The 21,215-nt window shown below is 41.4% G+C and overlaps 1 protein-coding gene across 1 annotated transcript; it reads right to left on the reverse strand.

Moving 5' to 3' along the window:
* Positions 1 to 1,657: 1,657 nt before the first annotated feature.
* On the reverse strand, positions 1,658 to 16,204 carry GORASP2 (golgi reassembly stacking protein 2). The gene is made up of 10 exons (XM_069861126.1): positions 16,075 to 16,204; positions 8,194 to 8,274; positions 7,186 to 7,389; positions 6,683 to 6,769; positions 6,262 to 6,392; positions 5,574 to 5,706; positions 5,333 to 5,456; positions 4,891 to 4,977; positions 3,452 to 3,547; positions 1,658 to 2,701 (listed from the first exon to the last, which is right to left on the reverse strand). Exons 1-10 carry the CDS (start codon positions 16,135 to 16,137, stop codon positions 2,382 to 2,384), a joined length of 1,326 nt encoding a protein of 441 aa, XP_069717227.1. The 5' UTR covers positions 16,138 to 16,204; the 3' UTR covers positions 1,658 to 2,381.
* Positions 16,205 to 21,215: the final 5,011 nt, after the last annotated feature.

Genomic DNA, 21,215 nt, shown 5'->3' on the forward strand with positions numbered 1-21,215 from the left:
GAAGAGGCCAGCTCCCTCCTCTCTACAACCTCCTTTCAGGTAGTTATAGAGAGCAATGAGGTCTCCCCTCAGCCTCCTCTTCTCCAGGCTAAACAACCCCAGCTCTCTCAGCTGTCCCTCATAAGGCCTGTTCTCCAGCCCCTTCACCAGCTTTGTTGCTCTTCTCTGGACTCGCTCCAGAGCCTCAACATCCTTCTTGTGGTGAGGGGCCCAGTGTGTTGTGAGAAACTGTGTCAAAGGCTTTACTGAAGTCCAAGAAGACCACATCCACAGCCTTTCCCTCGTCCGGTAGGTGGGTCACTTTGTCATAGAAGGTGATCAAGTTAGTCTGGCAAGACCTGCCTTTCATGAACCCATGTTGACTGGGCCTGATCACCTGGTTCTCTTGCATGTGCTTCATGATGGCACTCAAGATCACCTGTTCCATGACTTTCCCTGGCACTGAGGTCAGACTGACAGGCCTGTAGTTCCCCAGGTCCTCCCTCTGACTCTTCTTGTAGATGGGCACAACATCAGCCAGCCTGCTGAACAGAAGGGCAGGAACATGCCAGCTCACTTCAGCTGTTACTCAAAAGGCCACTGTGCCATGCTGTAATAAGAAAAAACACTATTTGAGGATTCTAGTTCACTGCATCCAATTACCATCAGCAATTGCTCTGCATTTGGTATGTGACAAAACCAATTTCTACCATTCTTGGGTTAGGTAAGGAAACTAAGGATGGCTGCTCCAGCTGTGGCAGCATGTAAGGAAGTCACAGGAGAGACTACTAGACCTGCAAGGCTTTATGAAGCTTACTACCAACAGCCTCTCTCTGTATACAAAGAAAGAACGTGCCTCTTCTCAGGTAAAGATTTAATTCTGAGGTATGTGACAACAGATCTACAAAGATAAGTCAAAAATACGTTCTGAGAAACAGTGACCTCCTCCTTACCAAGGCAGAGGGATTTCACACTCCAAGCAGCTGAGAAAAGAAACCACTTACAGTGTGAAAAAAGTATTTGGGGTCTGACAGGCTTTTGACACAGCAGGTGATTGGTCAGAGGAAAGACAAACACTGAAGTGATACAAAGACGAGACAGGTGTTGGATAAGGTTTTCACTTGAATGAATTCATTCAGCTGTAATGATCAGCAACTACTGTCCCAAACACTCATCAGGCACACTACATCGCCACATGGATTGTATTGCTGTTGAAAAGGACTTCAGCTCCAGTCTGCCGATTGTATGACTTCAGTTTGCATATGCTTGTAGCACACATGTAAATGAAATCCCAGGAGTGTAGCACTAGAGTCGTACTTCTGTACTACAGATGTACTGTTGATGTTTTCCACATCAACAGTACCCGATAGCAGGAGCAAAGGCTACCACCTGGAGCACAGCGCACACCAGTTTGTAGAAGTGTTTAATCTACAATTTTCATCCGAACACCAATTTAAAAAAGGCAAGCATGAGTCACATGCAGGCAGATTTTATGACTCATTGCTGCAACTGATCTAACTGCTAGTGCTGATCCTGTCCCTCATTAAGAATTGCCTCTTGGATCCATTGCTCTAGAGGAGAGCCCTTTCATGGATCTGCGCTAGAAAGAGCTGAGCTAAAACCAACTAAATGACGATTTAAGCATTAAACAAATAAATATATTTTGTCACACAAAGGATAAAATTCCAGGAATTTATTGCTGTATGTATGCTTAACCCATTAATTTGTCTTACAGTAGTCATGAAGTGCCAAATTGTGTGCTACATTTAACATTTCCTTTATTCCCTTCCAAATGCCATTTTACAGTGGGCACATGAAACAATGCAGCAGCAGTCACAAAACATGGCTTGAGCATCTCTCAAGAGCTTAAAGATTTGTGTACAAGCTGAATAACGAGATGTCAGTTAACAGGTCACTCAGCAACTTTAATAGAAATACCTTTAGGTGGAAGTTCTGCAGTACTAAAATTTACAACTCGGACTAAATGTTCTCATCCCCACTGTAGTAACGTGACACTTGCAAAGAACAAGAACTATGGTACATAAATGTCACACGCAAGAACTGCTTCATTTCTATCAGAAGCAAAATTTGCTAATTATAAGCAAGGACAGGCCTAGCAGGCTAAGGCTGTCAGCCTATATTAAAAACATATATCTCCGAGTTTGGCAGTGGAATTCTATTTACCACCTTGACTTTTTTTTTGGTTACATACAAGTACTCTTCCTGCCCTCTGACCACACACGCTTTATAAACCCCTTTTTATTTTTATTATACCTCCATATTATTTACAGGACTCCTAAAGATTAAGTACAAACTAGTATGAAATAAATGATAGCTTGCTCTTCAAATATGTATCCCATGGCTAAAGAAATACCAAGCCAATCCAACTTAGCAATCTGGAGTTATGTTTCAGAAGCCTGTGTATCTGTGACTCCAGATGTTTTCTCATTAACTGTAGAGGATTCACTTGATCCATCAACAACAGCTGCCTTAGAAGTTGGGGTAGTGCTATCCAAGGTGAGCGCAGAGGTCTGTTCTACATTTACAGTAGCGCCAGCATTGATGGGAAAGCTTCCAGCTTGAGTAATGGAGGGAAGCAAATCTGTAGGCGCTGTAGATGCCTCTGTGACCAAAGGAAGCAGAGGAACACATTTGGGTGGCATTGATAGAGGCGGTACTCCCATTAGGTTCAGAGGTGGCAAGGAGGGAAGGGGTGACAAACCTAAAGAAAAAATAAAGAAAAAAAAAAGGCAGTGAGCTGCTGCAAACCACAGATCTGGAGAGATTCTGTTTGCTTAACATTTTTGCCTTCTCTAATCTCCTATTCAATCTTGGAAATGAAGCAGCTTTTTTAACTTAGTATGAGCATGATATATTTGGACCACTGACTCAGCAGGCTGGTTTCAAAGCCTGATACCTTTCAGATTTCAGAATTAAAGAATCAGCATCAACTCAAGTTTGCTTCTACCTTCCCCAGAGGGAATGCATTGATAATATGATTAGATTTTTCTAGCATTCACTTAAACTGCCAGAAACAAGTTAATACAGGTAAGCTTGCAATTTCTTTTTGCTTGCTTCACTTGCACCTTCAGCAGTTTTGTTTTATTCAAAACCATAAATCTAGTATTAGTTTGTACTGCTGGCATTCAATCAGGGTGCTTCGATCTCGTCATCCAGTAGACAAGGAAACATCTCGTATCTTCTTCTACCCATAAACTATATGCTTTCATTCTTGGCACAATCTCTTTTGAGACCATAAATCACATAATATAAGATGAAATAACAAGTATAGACACAGGTTTAGAATTAGTTTAGATAAAGACATTCCTTGTCTACCTCATCTGGGCAGTACTGTCAACTCCCACCTCAGGCAAACATTCTATTTATCCTCTTCAGCACTCCACCAGGTGACTCTGAAGAGTGTCAAGGAGAGACCTGCTATTATAGTATTTCAGCTTGCAGAAGCACATACCAGGCTGTATGATTTCTGGAACAACATGTGGTGCAGGTAAATTAAGTTTGGACAGATCAGTCAGGTTGGGAAGCCCTGCTGGTAATGGCATCAGTCCTAAGAGAAGAGTGGAAAAGTTACAGTTGAAAACTTAAAATTGTTTTTTCCTAACTGTTTCTGAGATCTTATTGATATTTTAAATTTATTTGATATTGCTTTACATCCCGATTATCACTTTTACATAAAAGAATGCAAATTCACCCGAGCTTCAGCTTTGAAATTGCACAATGAAAATGGATACCTATTGCAGGAAGCCTGGACTAGCAAATACATAATCTCAATCCTTCAGATTTTTCTAAGGGAAGTAGAATGCTATGGCAAGGAATTAGCAGGCTTGCATTCAAAGTTCATCTCTCATTAAAGGCAATTATTTCAAGGTGAAAAGAAAATTCATATTTGGAGGTTTCAGTGAAGGGATGAACAAGGGGTTGGGGAAGAAGAGAACGTCAACAGAAGTTGAACGTAGTAGTTTGCTGTTTTATGCATGTATGCATGCACTCAGTTCTACTACGCAGTTTTTCTATGTTAGAAAGCAATACCTCCAAACATTATTTAAAACTTTTGGATACAACTTTATCTACACATCTCATAGCATACAAAATAAAACACAACTCCTTCAGTGTTTTGGAATGCAAAAATTGAGTCCTCTACCAGGGCACCACTTACATGACAAAATCCTATAAGATCCTCATCTTATCTACTGTGAATAATTCTGGAATACTAGTGTTTGAAATGTTAGTTATTATCAGGAAATAATGCACACCACTTTGCAGACAGACTTTTACTTTTGTTGTATCGATATAAATTACTATATAATACAGAAACAGTAACTGCAACATATAGTTCTCTATTGTTACCCCTCTATTTATACCAGGAAGAGTGATCAAGCTGAGTATTAAAAAGGAGTTTCCTAAAATGGAGATGAAAGGAATGCAGAAAAAGGCAAGATGTGCCTTCTCAGATCCTTCTCCTTGTCATGATGTCCAGGTGCAAAGGACAAAACCAGAGACTGTGAAGTCATTTGCAGAAGTATTTTGCAACATACAGTTTATGAAGTATGGAAAGGAACACTACATTAACTCAAGAAATGTTGCAAACAGCAAAGCTAATCCCTTCCTGAGAAATCCTGAATGCTGCATCTCTTGTGCAGAGGACCCTAAAAGGTAAATGACTTTAAACTTTGTTGCCAACTCAGTCTTCTGTGCTAGAGACATGCTGTGCAGTACTCTAAAAAAAAAAAAAAATCTAAAAATTGTAGAGGATGCAGAGAGAACTTTAACACGAAACATCTAAGTTATGCCTTCCTGCCCCCACAGAAAGCGGTGGAAAAGACACATTTCTTCCCTTGTTCCCTTAAGATTATTGTTTCAGAAATGTTCTAAGACATTTTACCTACCCACCTGGTAAGGTAGTTGCTGGGTTGACGGGTGGCACAGAGGTAAGGGACTGACTAACTTGTGGTGGTAATAATGGAACCGTTGGAACACCTGGTGGAGTACACAGGAAAACATTAATTCTATTCATACTTCAGTTCCCTACCTCAAGGAGTAAAAGTAAGTAACTGCTTACAGGAGAATTATTATCTGCTTTAACCAAAAAGTGTTGAAGAAAAATAGTATTCTGAATAAGACGTATCATATTTCTGACAGAAGTTGTTTGTGATTATGTTGCAAGCAAGCAGAGCAAAATTACAGTACTCAAGCCTTTGTTGTCGAGAAAATTTTGGGGAAGAGTAGATTTTATTCTCTCTTCTGCCTTCTATTAAATTGACAGAAGCATCTGTGAATGTAAAAACAGTCAGAAACCCTACACATTTCAGAATTTATTTACTCTCACACTAACCTGTACTGAGAACATTACTGACAGTAGTTGCAGGTGAACTAATTGAAAGTCCTGAAAGACTCTGTTCAAGGCCTGCTGATCCAGGGGGTAACGTGGCTGAGGGATTAACTGAGGACAGCTGAACCTTATTGAAAGAAAGTTACATCATTAGGGTTTGTTTCCACAAGAACCAATAAAAACAGAAAAGCAATATAAAATCATAGTCCACTTTTACCAAGCCAAAGAAGCGACTACAACTCACCTCTGTGAAGCCATCTTTGAGGGGACTGAGAGATGCGCTAGGCAACTGTACGGGGAGAGAAATTTTCTTTCCTTCTTCAAATGGGCGTGTAGGTATCCTGTGCAAATATCCATAACCAATGCCACATCCTAGGCTTTAAAATATGAACATTTAAAAGTCAGTGAAGTGACTTTATAACTACGAACTCCATAACGAGCAATGCATGTATGACTCAAGGTGCCAAGAAGTTTCAAGCTAAGCTCAGTACAGCCTTTCCCTCCCCCTACCAAGTGTTGCCTTATTTTCTATGGGGAAATAATACAAGACAACCGAAACAAAATTCTTTTAACAACAAGCATTTAGCACACAATAAATTTCACTTTCACTTAAACTACCCAGTTTTATCAGGCATATAGCTTGGAATTCAACTCAGTTTTTTGCAGTTCTGGTACTGTGCAACACTAAGAATATACAACTAGCAGTCTAAAGCAGAAAGCAACCATTGCATTCTGTGCATTTTTGTGTTAGCTAATTTACTGTGTATATCTCCCATCACTAGTAACAAAATCTGAATTTCAAGTAAATATATAATTTATTATAGCAGAAATGGCTTGCATAGAACATTCTTTGTAGAAAACTGAAGCAAGCAGCTTCTGTGATAGTCCTATAACAAAGTTGTCCCGACCCCGGTAACACATTGTCTCCTTACCTGCCTTCTCCACCCCAGGCAGAATTTGGAGTAATCACCACTTCCCGACAATTATCTGTGTCTGTGTTGTACACATAAAGTTTTAATGGCTTTGCTTCGTGTGTTTCAATAAGAGAAAAGAGATCTTCAGACTGGAAAAGAATAAAAATAAGGGTTTTCTTTATTCTAATATCAAACAACAAAATAAAAAAGTAATCTTCCTAGTTCTAACTTTCTGTAACAGAACTTGGTAACTGCTACACGTTGCAGTTGTTGCAGTGCTGTTCTTTTATCACCAGGCCAACTTTAATACATGCTTCAGTGGCACAACTCAGAAGACACATGGCACAACCCAGATTTCAAATCTAGTTTAGATATTAATATTAGAGCACAATTTTTTTTAAGTTTATAAAAATTCAAAATCTTGTTTTCATATACTTACCTCATTCATGACTGTATCTGCTCCAATGATGTAGTCACTATGAGGTCTAAGTCCAGCTAATGCAGCAGGAGAATTTGGTTCCACTTCCTGGTTTTAAGATGGAAAGTTACAAAACACTCTGTAACTGTCAGGGTGCAGCAGAACAGTTGGGTGTGCGCTTTACACAAGTTTTGGGTTCAAACAGACAAATTGGTCCAGTCTTCAACACAATAAGTAGACTCGTCACTGAACTAGTGGTATAGTGGCCAAACAACAGTCTCCTTTGGTACAGTTACAAGAAGCCCCGAGTATTGTGCAGAAGTACTGATGTAAATAAGAGATCTGACAATATACTTAGACATACAGTTCAAGTTCAAAAGTCTTTCCAAATCCAAAAATCAATGAAGAGAAAACAGACCAATTTGATTTCATGGACTGTGCACTCCTTTCTAAGTTACTTTTCAGTAAAATCCCCCAAAAACTAACAGTAAGCTACAGTAGGACAAACACTAGTCCATACGTACCAAAACATGCCATACGTTTTCATTGGCCCCATCAAAGCTGCAGAAGCGAATGCTCACGCCCAGTAGGCCTTGGCCACCCCACATGTTGCTGGGGGTCACTGACGTTTCTCTCAGTTCCAGTGTTTTGCTGCTGTACACGAGCATTTTTACAGGTTTTTCAACATTTGCTTTCAACAGGTCTTTGAGAGTGTCGTTGTCTTTATTCTGCAAATGTTCAAACAAGAGCTCGGTTTAGTGTTTAACTCAGCAAGCATCCAGTTCTACAGCACCACTTCTGTATTTCAAAAGTCCTACAAACATTGCACATTATCAGAATACATATCTAGAGCTATTTTATAAGAAGCTTCCAGTCCCTTCACAACTCTAGAATACAACTTCAGCAAAACCCCAAGATTTCACTGTAATAGGTTATGCTTTCCAAACATGAGAGCACTTCAATTAAACCTGTGATATGTTGTGCCCTGCAGCTTCTCAGAGGCTTTCTTGGATCCAGCCTTATCCGTGCAAGAGCTTAACCACAGTTGTTCTTTTCCACTGCCCTGGTGGTTTGTTGTCCCACCACAGCTCTGCTTGAAAGCTTCCTGCCCAGCTAACAGCTTTGAGAGCAACTCTTTCAAACAACCTGTTTTACTGCAATGAGTTTGCAAGTTCTCACACAAGCAATTTTTACAGACAGAACTAGGGTGGCACTAACACAAGCAGGTAGTAGTGGTGGATCACCAGGCAGTACTATCTGCTGCTGGCACAAATGTCTGCAGGGAGCAGACATCTGCAGTCTGTCAGTCTGTCTTCATGCTTACTATCCAGCCAGATTTTTGATAGAATTATAACCACAGGGTGGAAGAAATCCATTTCTGATTCAGTTAGGCTTTCTCATTTTAAACTAAAGAGAAATATTAGAAATATTTTATATACATTCAAATAAAACAAATGCAATGGTTTGCCTATGAAAATAAGATTCTCAACACATTGTTTATATTCAGAGTTATAAAACAGCAACACGCTTACCAATCTTGAACCATTAATGGACACGATAAAATCAAAGAACGGCTCCAATCCAGCTCTATGTCCCGGAGAGTTTTTTTGTACCTAACAAAGTTGAAACAAGAATTTAACAAATGTCCCAGTGCCGATTCATAGATTAGTATTATATTTCAACTTCTGCAAATGGTACTTCTAGAAGCTACTGATGTTTGTATGTACAATTTTTAAGTGTTCAAATATGACCTTCCAGACTGAAAATCTCTCCCTTAAATAAAAAAGGAGAGAGAGAAACATTTAAAAATACAGTGATTTATAAATTATTGAGGAATGACTGAACAGTGGCTACTCCCTGGGACATGCATTACTGAACAGCCACAGCAAATAAACTGGAGATGTTTATTTCAATAAAGGAGATCATGGTCAAAGACAAGGTCAGTGAATTCTGAAAAAGTTGGTTATAAAGCAGAATCTTTCCACAGAAGTACAAACACTGGACACTGCTTTTTCTCTTATGCCTACTAGAGGAAAAGAACAGTCATATCTGTGTAAGGATGGGTGATCTCATGATTAAACATCACCTATCGACATTCTTGAGACAGAGGGCATCTGTACAGCCAGTGATTCATTAACATACCAACAAGCTGCAGGAAAAGAGACACATGCAATTTTGGAGCTATGGGAGCTCAAATAATTCAACCACTCCACTAGGACAAAGCCTAAGTATTGGATACTCATTGCTCCCAGAAGCTTGAAGTACGCTCTTCATTTCAAATGGAGTGACTGAGAGATGTTTTGCCAGTGTTGTTTTTTCACCATTACATGAACTGTCAGCAGACAAAAGCAATTCCAATATAGCTCTCAGTTTTCGTCTACAGCCTTTGTAGCAGAGAATATCTCTCTTTATTTGTAAGCTGACTCATTTTACCAGTTGGCTGCTTCTTCTTTTATGTGCTACATTCATCTTTTAAAAAGATCTACAGATGTTACCTTTACAGTGTGGTTTCTTACACTACAAGTTATTCCATCTGACAGAACTGGTACATATCTGATAGCTTGTTGAATACCAGTCTGATTCTGCAGGAATTGAGTTTTCTTAATATGACTCATCTAGAACAAAATCTCCAATGGAAAATAAAATTAAGCTTGATTACTACTAACACTGTCTTCTTAAGAGACTATTTATCTCTGCCTGACGCATTCACAAAACCAGAGCTTTGAAAAACGCTCAGATGAGTCGTGGGTAGCTTTCTGTAACAGATGCCAGAAGCTTAGAACATTAACATAACCTAAACATTCATTAAAGAAAAGATAATCTGGAATCAGTAGTTTCAGAGTCACATCACACACACTGATTACTGTCCAAGATTTGTAAAGCAACAAAAAGCAAGAAACCAACATTATCCCAAAGTAATTAAAAACAACAAGGCAGCAATAACATCCCCAAACCTCACATTTGTATTTTCCAACTAGAACTTGAAGTGTTGCTACAGAAGTGTCTCTCCAAGATGCCTGCATGCTCCTTGATAATAGTTTTATACAACTAGGGGTAAAAATATTCACCCTTCCTGCCAAATATTAGCGGTACGGAACCACAGCTCTCAACTACAAAAGTAACCTGCAGTCCCGCTAACTAGATCCAAACTACTGCCTCCATGTCACTTACCCAATCTCTCAGTTCAAGATGTCTCTTGCCAAAAATAACTAGAGATCAGGTAGCAAACTGTGCACCAGGTAACAGGGTAAAAGTACAAGCTAAGCTTCGTGTAGCAGACCCTCCGGCACCAGCTGCATAGAAACTCCTGGGCACACTGTGATGTTGCTTTGGCATTAGTCACTTGCCCCTAGAGCTCATTTTTAAGTTTAGATATTAGAACTTTCAAGAATGTAGAACTACTTCATAAGAGCCTCCACAAACAGAAGTTTTAGCTTATGCGAAAAGCTACACAGAGGCTAAAATATACCGTATGAACTATTCTTCTCAAGTGCAGAAAGCATTTACGTATTAAACTGGGTACTCAAGGCCTTCCTGCCAAAGAAAGTTTACATAAACAGTTTCATGAAAGTAAAATTAAAGAACTCTGGTCTCCTATGGACACGCTCCATAATTGCATTCTTAGGCTTGAACTGTCTCTTGTAATAAGTCACTCAAAACATCCTCTCCTCTGATGTGGTTCTTCTAGTAGCTAATGCAGGATAAGCTTGTGCTGTTTGTTGCTCTTCCCTCAGTTTAGGGAGGTGACATGAAAATAGTTTAATAGCCTCTCTCTCATTCCACCGCCTATTGCATGTGCCCTAGAAATACTTACATTTTCTGGTTTTGATGAGCCTAACATACAGGGTTTATACCAAAATGAAATTGGCAGATGGTTTCAGAAGTTATTGGGAAAACAAGAATTTAAAAGACAGAACATGTCATTCTACAACTCATAACTAAAAATCAGTAAATCCAGCAAACTGATACATTTATTCATGTAACACATCAGATTGTTAGGATCAGATACATGTCATGGTCTTGAAATCACGAAAAGCCAGACTTCATTCAGCCAGTAGGACAGCTGCAAAGCAGTCCTGACATGGCTCACCCTTTATTCAAAGATTTTCCTCCATTTCCAAATGAATGTCTTAAATGAAGCAACAGAACGCCTGATACCATATCCCTATCCACAACCTCTGATCAATTATACCTGAATACTGTGAACCAACAGTAACTAGTATTCAATAAAGTAATTTTTTAAAATCTGAAGGAAAATCTACAATGAATGAAAGTTACACAAGGTCAGCATCCCTCCATGCCAAGCTCACTGACACCTGGAATGTGCAGATTTTTTATTCTAAGTAAATTAATTACAGTCTGCCTCAAACTAGGTACTGCCGAAGTCTCCAAGTTCCAAACTATTAGTTTGCAGGAAGTATCTTGGGATGTTGAATATCTTTCCCTGGATCCATTACAGAATACTGAACATCTCTGCATGGTTTGTTTCAAAGCAGGAATGTAAAAACTACCAGGAAGCTGTACCTAAAAGAGATCAAGCTCTTATCGTAGCATCATACTTGCACCTCAGAAGCATCATCCCTTCTGTCACCATATTTCTTCATGCTGCCACACACAGGTTCAGCTACAAAATGTTTCCTATTTCCCTAACTTGTTTGAGCCCAACATCACTGATGGAAAAGCATTTTTATGCCTGGAAATCCCAGGAATGCAAAACAGAAGTGTCAAGTTCACCCCATGTGAAAAGTCTCCTCCTTAAAGACGGGCAACAATCACACAGACCCCATAGAGGTTTTATGTCACATCACCTTATTTCCAGCAAGCTACCTGCACAATTCATCACCATCACGCAGTGCCAAATGCACAACACAGCTCAAAGCTCTGTGGCCATGGTTCTCTTCCAGGAACTACAACAACAAAGTATAAACAAGGACCTTAGGAAATACAAGGTCACAAAAACCTTCTTGCTAATGATGGAAATAAAGATTCTACGCACACGTACACAAACTCTTGACCTCCTAAGCAATCTGGATTTGTGCAGCTCTGCTGTATGCCCAAGTAGGTGTGCCATAGCTTGCCTTTGTAATCGAATAAGCACTGTGAAATAATCAAGTAATACCATTTACAACAGATGCCAGTGCAGGCAAGATACCATCCATGGCAGCTTGGGAAGTCCAATTCTCTCAATTCCAGCTGTTATTCCAGACATATGCAATTTGCCAACAACTGCACGTAAATGCCATGACTTCCTAACAGTAGAGAAAAACAGTGGAACAAAGTACCTGGGGAAAGCTTCGGAACTGTTGCCACTGGAGCTTTTTAAGAGCAAAGGAAGAGAACCTCTATCAAGAGCGCTTAATGTCAGAAAGCAGAGAAGGGCTCTATGACCATTTCAGTCTTGTACAAAGTTGCAGGACTTGAGTTTCTCACTGAGATGGCAGCACTTAGACAGCAGACCTGCTGAGCACAAAAGATTACACACTAATCTATTTCACTTTTAATTCACTGTCAAAAATTGAGCAAGAAAAACGGTTTCAAGGTCAAGACGCTTATTTTAATCTGCATTACTAAAAAGACTTCTTCTTCTCGTAAATACAGTTTCTCTTGTTGCTGACAACCTTTCCCAACACCACCACTCTATGCCTACATAGAGTAGATGATTACATATTACACATTATAATAAGGCTGCTCAGCAACACAATGGTCACAAACTTAAGTCCTGCACAAGCAATGCTACATTATATGGAATTAGACATGGAAACCCTGATTTTCAGAGGCAGATTAAGACTCTCACTGTTAACAGTCAGATAATTTATACCAGTGTCCAGTTAAACTTTCAAAAGCTAAGCACACAACTTTGAAGGAGCAGAAGCTCTGATGCTCCTTCCATAAGAAACGCTTTCTAAGTAATATTTACTTTATTGCCAACAAAATGCTGAAGTAAGATTTTTGTAGTTCTTCTACTCGTTCTGTAATTGGTAATAAAATTCCATTTGGTGCCACATATAAGAAATCCCTGTTAGGTCTGATAGAATCTATTTTATTTCTGTCAGCTACTTTAATGCATTACAAGGTATAACTGTATTGAATTTCCTTATGAAACACCTAGTTTTCAAGAGAAAAAGCTTTATAAGCTTTTTCTAAGAAAATAGATTCCCTATACATAGCAACAAATTTTACTTTAGCACAGAGAATTTAACCTGAGCTCTTAAAATGTGAGCCTCTCTTAAAAAATAAGTCAACATGTTTGTATCTCCACTACGGCAAACCAAAGCACTCAAAAGTTAGAAATCTAAACTTTGGGCACTACTATTCAGTACCATTTAGGGAGAACAGCACATAACATCATCTATTACTTGAAGAAATTTTATAAATCGCTACAACAGGCCAGGCAAACTATGGCAGTTTTGCAGTGCTGAACAAGAAAGTTATTTCAAATTTTGTTTCATTCTGTTTTGAAAAGCAGAAACACACATTGGGCAATACATGGACAGTTGCTCTAATCAGCCATGTAACATACATTAAAAGAAATGTATGAAGGAGAAAAACTACTGATGTGGAAAATCCCTAGAGGTAAACAGCACTACTGCATGCTACTAGCATGGGAGGTGCTAGTTCAAAGAAAAATTTATGAGCACATCACATCAATCAGTACATGGAGGTCTAACAACAAAACCACACATGATGAATAAAAATTTATTCCAAAGAATTGTTTCAAACAAATGACCAATTATTGGGTCCACCTAAGAAGAGACCAGGCTAAAAAAACAGTTCGTAACTTTCTCTCCCTCTTAAGCAATAAAAAAGGGCTACCCTTCAAAGCCTAGACACCCCAACAATGCAAGGCACAGCAACTTTTTCTGTCAAGTAGGCACCTGATGAAATCGCTTTCCTTCCACACTTTGGCCCTGAAGTGTTCCTATTTCCTGTTACAAGAGCACTGATAATAAAGCTCACAATGAAAATGGTACCACACTGAATATTAGCAGGAGCTGCCAAAAAGGTTTAAGTAACCTGCAGAAATCACATCAGAAATTATTGATGCCTTTATTATTGCAACCAGAAGAGATTTGACACCTGTTTTATAGGGAGGCAGAATGTACAGTCTGAAAGCCTCAATGTGAGAAACCTCTGACTTGTAGCAGTCTCAGTTTGCCCATCCCTCTGGCAACTTCCTGGCTTCTATGCCATTTTGAACCACCTCACTCATTTGTTTCATGGCCTTTTAACACACTCATTTACCTGCCCATCCCAAATAAAATCTTCTGATAATTGAAAAGTTTTTCCTGACATTTCTCTAGTTTTCCAGCAACTACTGAAATCTTAAAGAATGACCACTGCATGTTATTTTTAGAAGTCTGGTGCTATCAAAGAAATTCGACCTTATCTTAGATCTATAACATAGAAAGACTACTGCCACTTGTTTTTTACCATTCTCATTTATCTGATTACAATACGGAGCTTGGAAAGAAAGTCTATTTGAAAACAAGTTAGAAGAAAACAGCAACATTTCCTGGTTGGTCTATGCAGGCAGACAGACAAGAGCATTCGTGTTGAGCTACTCAAACAGCGCAAGCTGATATGCATAATGCCTTCAGCAAAACTTACTACAGAATACTGACTGCAAAATTAGACTTGGAAAAACTACAAAGGAAAATTATAGTCACTTGCATTTCAATGTAAACATTCCAAATTTTAACTGTGAAACTTCAGAATTTTACTCTACTCTGAATCTACACTCCCAACCACATATAAGCACTCGCCTATATCCTGTTAGATGGACATCATAATCAATTTGATGCCCGTCCACAGAAAAACAACATTTGCTCATTGTTGTAGCATCTGAAGATATCAGCAAGAAGGCATCACAGTGAAAAAACGCAGATATCAGTCTGTTTAACACAGCAGGCAGGTGCTTTCCTGCATTTAATGTAAACACTGCTGTCCTCTCAGAAACCAACTACTTTAAGGTGCACCTGACAACTACATTTCCGAACACTGGCAAACATTGCCACTGAAGTCGTAGCAAAAACATTACAACCAAAAGGTGTCTAGATGAAAAGGAGCCAGATTCATGCAAGACTACAAGAAAAAAAAAAAGAATAATTATACTTCATAGAAGAGCTACAACTCAATTCATTACGTGCTTTAATCAAACAGTAGGAACTGAGCAATCTGACAGAACTGATAACCTTCAGAGTAACTTCAGAATACTGACTGATTTTACAACTCTCAAAAGTAAAAAGCATGTGACACTTATGCTAAAAAAAAATAAAAATCTGCCATTTTTACCAAACTGCAAAAGTGTTTTTTGGGTTGAGGAAGAGGAAGAAAAACCAAAATGGATTGTTACATATTAGCTAACATTGGATTACTATATACCAGTAGTAAGGGAGGAACAAATATCACCATAACTTTAGCCTATATGCAAATTTTAACAGATGTATGTTTGGAATTGATCAGAACATCAGTGTTTGCTTCTTAAATGCATTATGGATCATTTTTTAACACATGAAATACAATTTTTGGGGGTTTTCTCACTATAGTGTTCTAAACAGTTGTAGAGACATAGTTCTGTACACAGTGTGTGTAGACATGCTGCTAGCAAGCTAGTGTAACACCTCCTTGCTTGGTCTAATTCACCTAAGTAGCAGTCTTACACTCTTCCACATGTCTAAAACACAGGGCAAGTTCTAGACAGAGCGCTGGTCCAAAACGTTCTGGTACCAACAAAAACTAACCCAGCACCTTTCCTACCAGGAGGGCAGCGATGCTCTGGCTGCCGTGGCAAAGGTGTTGTGGTGCAGGCAAGGCTGCGAGCCATGGCAGCATCTGATTCAAGAAGATGCCAGCTCCCTCCTCTCTACAACCTCCTTTCAGGTAGTTATAGAGAGCAATGAGGTTTCCCCTCAGCCTCCTCTTCTCCAGCCTAAACAACCCCAGCTCTCTCAGCCGTTCCTCATAAGGCCTGTTCTCTAGCCCCTTCACCAGCTTTGTTGCTCTTCTCTGGACTCGTTCCAGAGCCTCAACATCCTTCTTGTGGTGAGGGGCCCAGAACTGAACACAGGATTCGAGGAGCGGTCTCACCAGTGCCGAGTACAGAGGGAGAATAACCTCCCTGGACCTGCTGGTCACGCTGTTTCTGATCCAAGCCAAGATGCCATTGGCCTTCTTGGCCACCTGGGCACACTACTGGCTCATATTCAGTCGCTGTCAACCAACACCCCCACGTCCCTCTCCTCCAGGCAGCTTTCTAGACAGCCTTCTCCTAGTCTGTAGCACTGCATAGGGTTGTTGTGCCCCAAGTGCAGGACCCGGCATTTGGCCTTGTTAAACCTCCTGCACGGCTCCCAACCCACGGGCCCGCGGGCGGCGGCCGGGGCGCCCCGGGAAGGAGCCGCCCCCGCACTTACCCTTAGGACGTGGTATCCCTCGGTACCCCCACCGGGGATCTCGACGCTCTGCGAGCCGCCCATGGTGCGGCGGCGCCGGGCCCCTCGCAGCGGGGACGTGGCACTGGCTGCCCCGCCCCTCCCGCCCGGCTCCGCGGGGGCGCGCGCGGGGCACGCCGGGAACCGCGACACCGCCCGGAGCTGCCGCCGCGCCCCCTGCCGGGCGGAGGCCGCAGCGCGCCCGCTCGCCCCACCACCCCGCACCCAGCGCGGCGGCGCCCCCCGGCGGCCGAGAGCGGCGCTGCCGGCGCGGGAGGGCGAACGGGACCGAATCGGCGCTAAGGGAAGCGATAATCGATAGAATCGGGGGCGCGCGACGTACGGAGGGCGAGCCGGGCCGGGCGAGCCTGCCGGCGGCTCCCTTCATCCTGCAGTGCTCGGCCGAGCGCCACGAGGGGCGGAGGCGGCGAGGGAGGGGATTCTGCCCCTCTGCTCCCGTCATGTGAGACCTCATCTGGAGTGCTGTGTCCAGTTCTGGAATCCTGAACGCAAGGACACGTAGCTGTTGGAGCGGGTCCAGAGGAGGCTACAAGGATGGTCCGAGGGCTGGAGCACCTCTGCTATTAGGACAGGCTGAGAGAGTTGGGTTTGTTCAGCCTGTGGAAGGGAAGGCTCTGAGGTGATCTTATAGCGACCTCCCAGTACCCAAAGGGGCTACAGGAAAGCTGGGGAGGGACTGTATACAAAGGCTGGTAGCGATAGAACAAGAGGCAATGGCTACAAACTGGAGAGGGGCAGATTTAGACTAGACTTAAAGAAGAATTTCTTCACACTGAGGGTGCTGAGGCCCTGGCACAGGCTGCCCAGGGAAGCGGTGGCTGCCCCATCCCTGGGGGTGTTCAGGGCCAGGCTGGATGGGGGGTTGGGTGGCCGGGTCTGCTGGGAGGTGTCCCTGCCCACGGCAGAGGGGTTGGAACTGGATGGGCCTTGAGGTCCCTTCCAACTCAAACTATTCTATGATTCTATGGTCTTAGGTGAGAAATGCTGCCCAAGAGCAGTGTTTCGAATAAGCTGTTCCACGGCGTGCATCCCCACAGGCACTGACAAGGGAATGGGTAGTGTTTCATTCCAGACTCGTGGGGTGAGGTGACATGCAGCAGGCAGAGATCTGCTCTCCAGCTCCTTCATACAAGGTGGAATCCACTAGTTGGTGGCGTGCACCACATCTCCAGCATTAGAATCCATCCCTGATCTGGCCTGATGCCACAGCTTAGCTGGAGGAGGTGGACAGTGGTTTGTCAAGGATTGTTAAGAATCTAAGGTTTAGACAATCTTTTTGAGAGCATCCCTTGTGCGTGGAAGGCCTCACATGAAGCTTTGGCACAGCATTTTCATGCAAACCAGCACCTCAAGGTCCTGGTACTACAGATCTGGAGAGAGGTGACCTCCACAAGGAGAGCTGCCCTGGCTGGTCATTTTCAGTAATGCAGAAACAGCACTGGAACACAGTGTTAAAGACCCTCAATCAAGCACGGGAAGGAAATCCATATTAGCATGATTAGAAACCCATACCTTATTTCCTTTGAGCTTATATTCTCCTGTATTATGCTAGTGTTTTACTGATTAGTATTAAAAACCTCTCTGCACTTTGTTTGGGATTTACCCCAGTGCTGCCTGCAGAGGTGACTGATCCCCTTCCCATCCTTGGCCACCTCTCTGTAACAAGGGTTTCCTCTGGAGCAGACATCCAGTGTTTCTCCAGGCATTCTAGTTGGGAAGGTGTGGCCAGTTCTGAATTGTGTCTGTGTGCCCATTCAGGCATGCTTACATCCCTGCACACCATCCCTCATCATCACTACAAGAAAAAAATCAACTTTAGTATACCTAGAGGCAGCAATACAAAGTAAGAGGGCTAAGTGAATAATATGTAAATAAACTATATCTTACAAGAATTTCTTTGCTCTTAATACAGTACAAAACGTTTGCTGCAGTGAGCTGATAAAACAGAAATCACACAAATAAAGCTAAGCACTATGCTGGCTTAAGCAAGTCTTATGCTTCCATGCACATGCCATTTAGATTTGGGAGGAGAACATCAACCATATTCATTTCTTTCTTGCTATTAGGTGTTTGACAGCAGCTGTGGTTCACCACCCTTCATCCAAAGTTTTCTAAAGGATCCATAGCTGGTGGCAAACAGTCATTGTTTCACTTCCTTCTGGGAAGGTGGCTCCTGTATGACACCTCTCCTCTGCTGCTAGGTACTCACCATCAATTTTGTGGATTGCTTGTAGGTTTTCTGTGGCTATCAGGCAGATGATAGCCAGATGCTGTCCTCCTGGCTGACTGGCTCTGTGATGTCTGCCCATTCCTTGTTGAGAACAAATCTGTGGGTGAAGAGCTTCATTTGGTGAAAGCTTCTCTAGGGTATGTTCACTTTCATTACCTTGCCTTTGGACTGGAACTATTAGTCCTGTGTTAAGAAAAAATCCCAACAATTCAAGCAACAATGCAATGGATTGTTTCTCTCCCCAGCCAATGCCCCATAAATTCCAGGGTGTTTTAGAACCTACAATAGATATTCATGACAATTCTGTTTCCCCAGAGATTATGAAGAGGCGAGTGGCTCTGGAACTGATAAACATTTCATTAGTGGCAGCCATTTCCTACCCAGAGTTTATGTTTGGTAAGATGTAATAACTTTTCGTGAGCTAAGATGTAATAATTTTTCATGTGCTTCACTGAAGACGCTAAATCCTTGCTTTAGTGTGTTGCATACCTTATCCTGAATAAGTTATCTCTCAGCAGAGACTACTATAACATGAGTACTACGTCACAGTGAAACACATTGTTAAATATCTCTTAGAGGTCCTTTTCCATGTCATTAAAGATCACAACAAAACAATCTGAAATTAGATTTCTTTGTGAAAAGAAGTTGACTGTTACCCAAACTCAATACTTCTGTCCACCACCACTAGAATAAAAGAGAGCAACAGTCTTTTGCCATCAAAAAGTTGTCATTTTTACGAATTTGTGCTTGAAAACCACTGATGTGAATTCTAGTATTCCACACACTTCCATCTGGCCCCTAAATATGTAAACAGCCTTAAAGCTGGATTGGCCAAATTGCTTGGTGCTGATTTCATGAGACTCACTTCCAATTACCCAGTTCCCAGTAAGTTGCAAAGCCAAACACACCACATACAAAGTAGAAGGTGAAGAAAGCCTCTGCCATTGCCTGTAACACTTCTGTGGCTGAATTCAAGTCTTGTGACCATAAAGAGGTGCGTGACAGGCTGAGGAGGAGGTAGAAGCACCCTGGCATTGGCAGCAGCTATTGCATACAGCTTTTTGTAAAAGGGAATATGAAATATTCAGACTGCAGTTACAAGACTGAGGTGTTGTCAAAGCAGGAACACTCTTCATGCTTCCTGAAGGTGCTAGTGGGAAAACAAGGCACAGAGATTTTGCAACTCCATGAGTCTGCTCAGACATTATACCCTTTGAGAGCCATTCAGTACTGTTGCATTAATTGTCAGTTTGTCTTATTCCCACAGAACCAAAGAAATTCTATTCCACTCTTCCTCAGGAAGTCTGGAGAAGTTTCAAGCCCACATGTGGTGAACCCAGAAATAGGCAGCCACGTTTTGTTCTTCTTAATCACTCAACTCAACCTTTTCAGAGAAATAGGAACTGTGCCCCTCTCTGGAGACAGAAACAACATGCATTACTGCTAGACATGAGATGCTTTTTCTTAGGAACATTCGCCTTACCACACCATCTCAGCTTTCCATCAAATTGCCATCACTCCTTTTGGGCTGGTTCCACCTCTCTGAAGAGGGATGTTCTCGGCACATGTCCATTGATTCCCATTAAGGGCTGAAATGAAATGCCAGATTTATCTGAGAAAATATCTTTGAACTCAGTCCAATGTTCTGTGGTGAAAGGCTAGCCTGTAAAAAAAAAAAGAAACATTTAAAACCCTCTTAGGTGAGAAAGGCACAAAACTTATCTGGGAAATAGGGAACAAGATTGCCTGAAAGTATCATTTAAGACCTAATGACAACAAACTCCATTTGCAGAAATTAACTAACAGATAGAACCTACCTGTTCTTTTCTGTGTGTAACTCAGCAGCTGCATTTCAAAAGTAATTAAGGTTAATGAGCTGTGCTTTGTGGTAGAATCATGAAAACTTAATTGGCAGAATTAGTTGTGAGATAGCAAGTGCATCTTCCTGGATAACAACATGTCATCATTTGGTAAGAATAATAATTAATTTAATACATAAATCAGCCCCCTTCTACTACATTAATAAAATAATGAAGTAGAAGGCACACGTGTGTAAATGAGGAATATTAGTTTGCAGACTGCATACAATTGTCTGAGTAAGATGGATGGGGAAGTGGCCTTCTTGAAACCATCAGCTATGGCTCTTGGCTAAAATCCAGTTTGTAAAAGATGAAACTGCCACGCTGCCCTTTGCAGAGCACACGTTGCAAACAGTTTTGGAGGGGCCACCATGCTGCTGCAGAGCAGGAAACACAGTGGCTGAAGAAAAGCAGAGGTTTTGGTTTTTATTTTCCTTAAACCCTTCTGTATGGTTGGTGCTGCGCAAACAGGAATAAAGGTAGACAGAGAAACCCAGACATGTGTAGCAGGAAGGAAGCTACTGGAATACTGTGCACAAACCAGCCAGTTTGACCCGAATCATTTAGAGGCTTAGACAGGCAGAAAATGATGATTTATTGCTCAAATGGTCTTAAGCTCAAACATAGACAAATACATCAGAACTAAAGCTTCTGAGGCATTGTTAATAATCAGTAAATAGAATAGTTTTAATTAATGGATGCCTTTAAAATTAAACTAAGTGAATACTGTCAGAGTTATGGGAAGACCCACGTCTTAAGTGGGTAAAGTAATAAAAGGGATTGTTCCAGTAAACAAGCACTGAAGGAGTTAGTTTTATGCAGCAACAGAGCTGCAGTGTCCAGTGACTGAGAACAGGATGGGTCTAAAGATAGCTCTTGGTCGTTACTTTTTTATCCCCTAATCAATGCATGACCTTATTAATTCCTGCTCTTAAAGTATTTCCCAGGATGAGGAATTGCATGTTACAATATCTACTCGTTAAGTCTGGTCTCAGCAGAGCAGGACTGGGGTT

This window comes from Phaenicophaeus curvirostris, chromosome 7 (genome assembly GCF_032191515.1).
Source record: "Phaenicophaeus curvirostris isolate KB17595 chromosome 7, BPBGC_Pcur_1.0, whole genome shotgun sequence".
NCBI classification, from domain to species: Eukaryota; Metazoa; Chordata; class Aves; order Cuculiformes; family Cuculidae; genus Phaenicophaeus; species Phaenicophaeus curvirostris.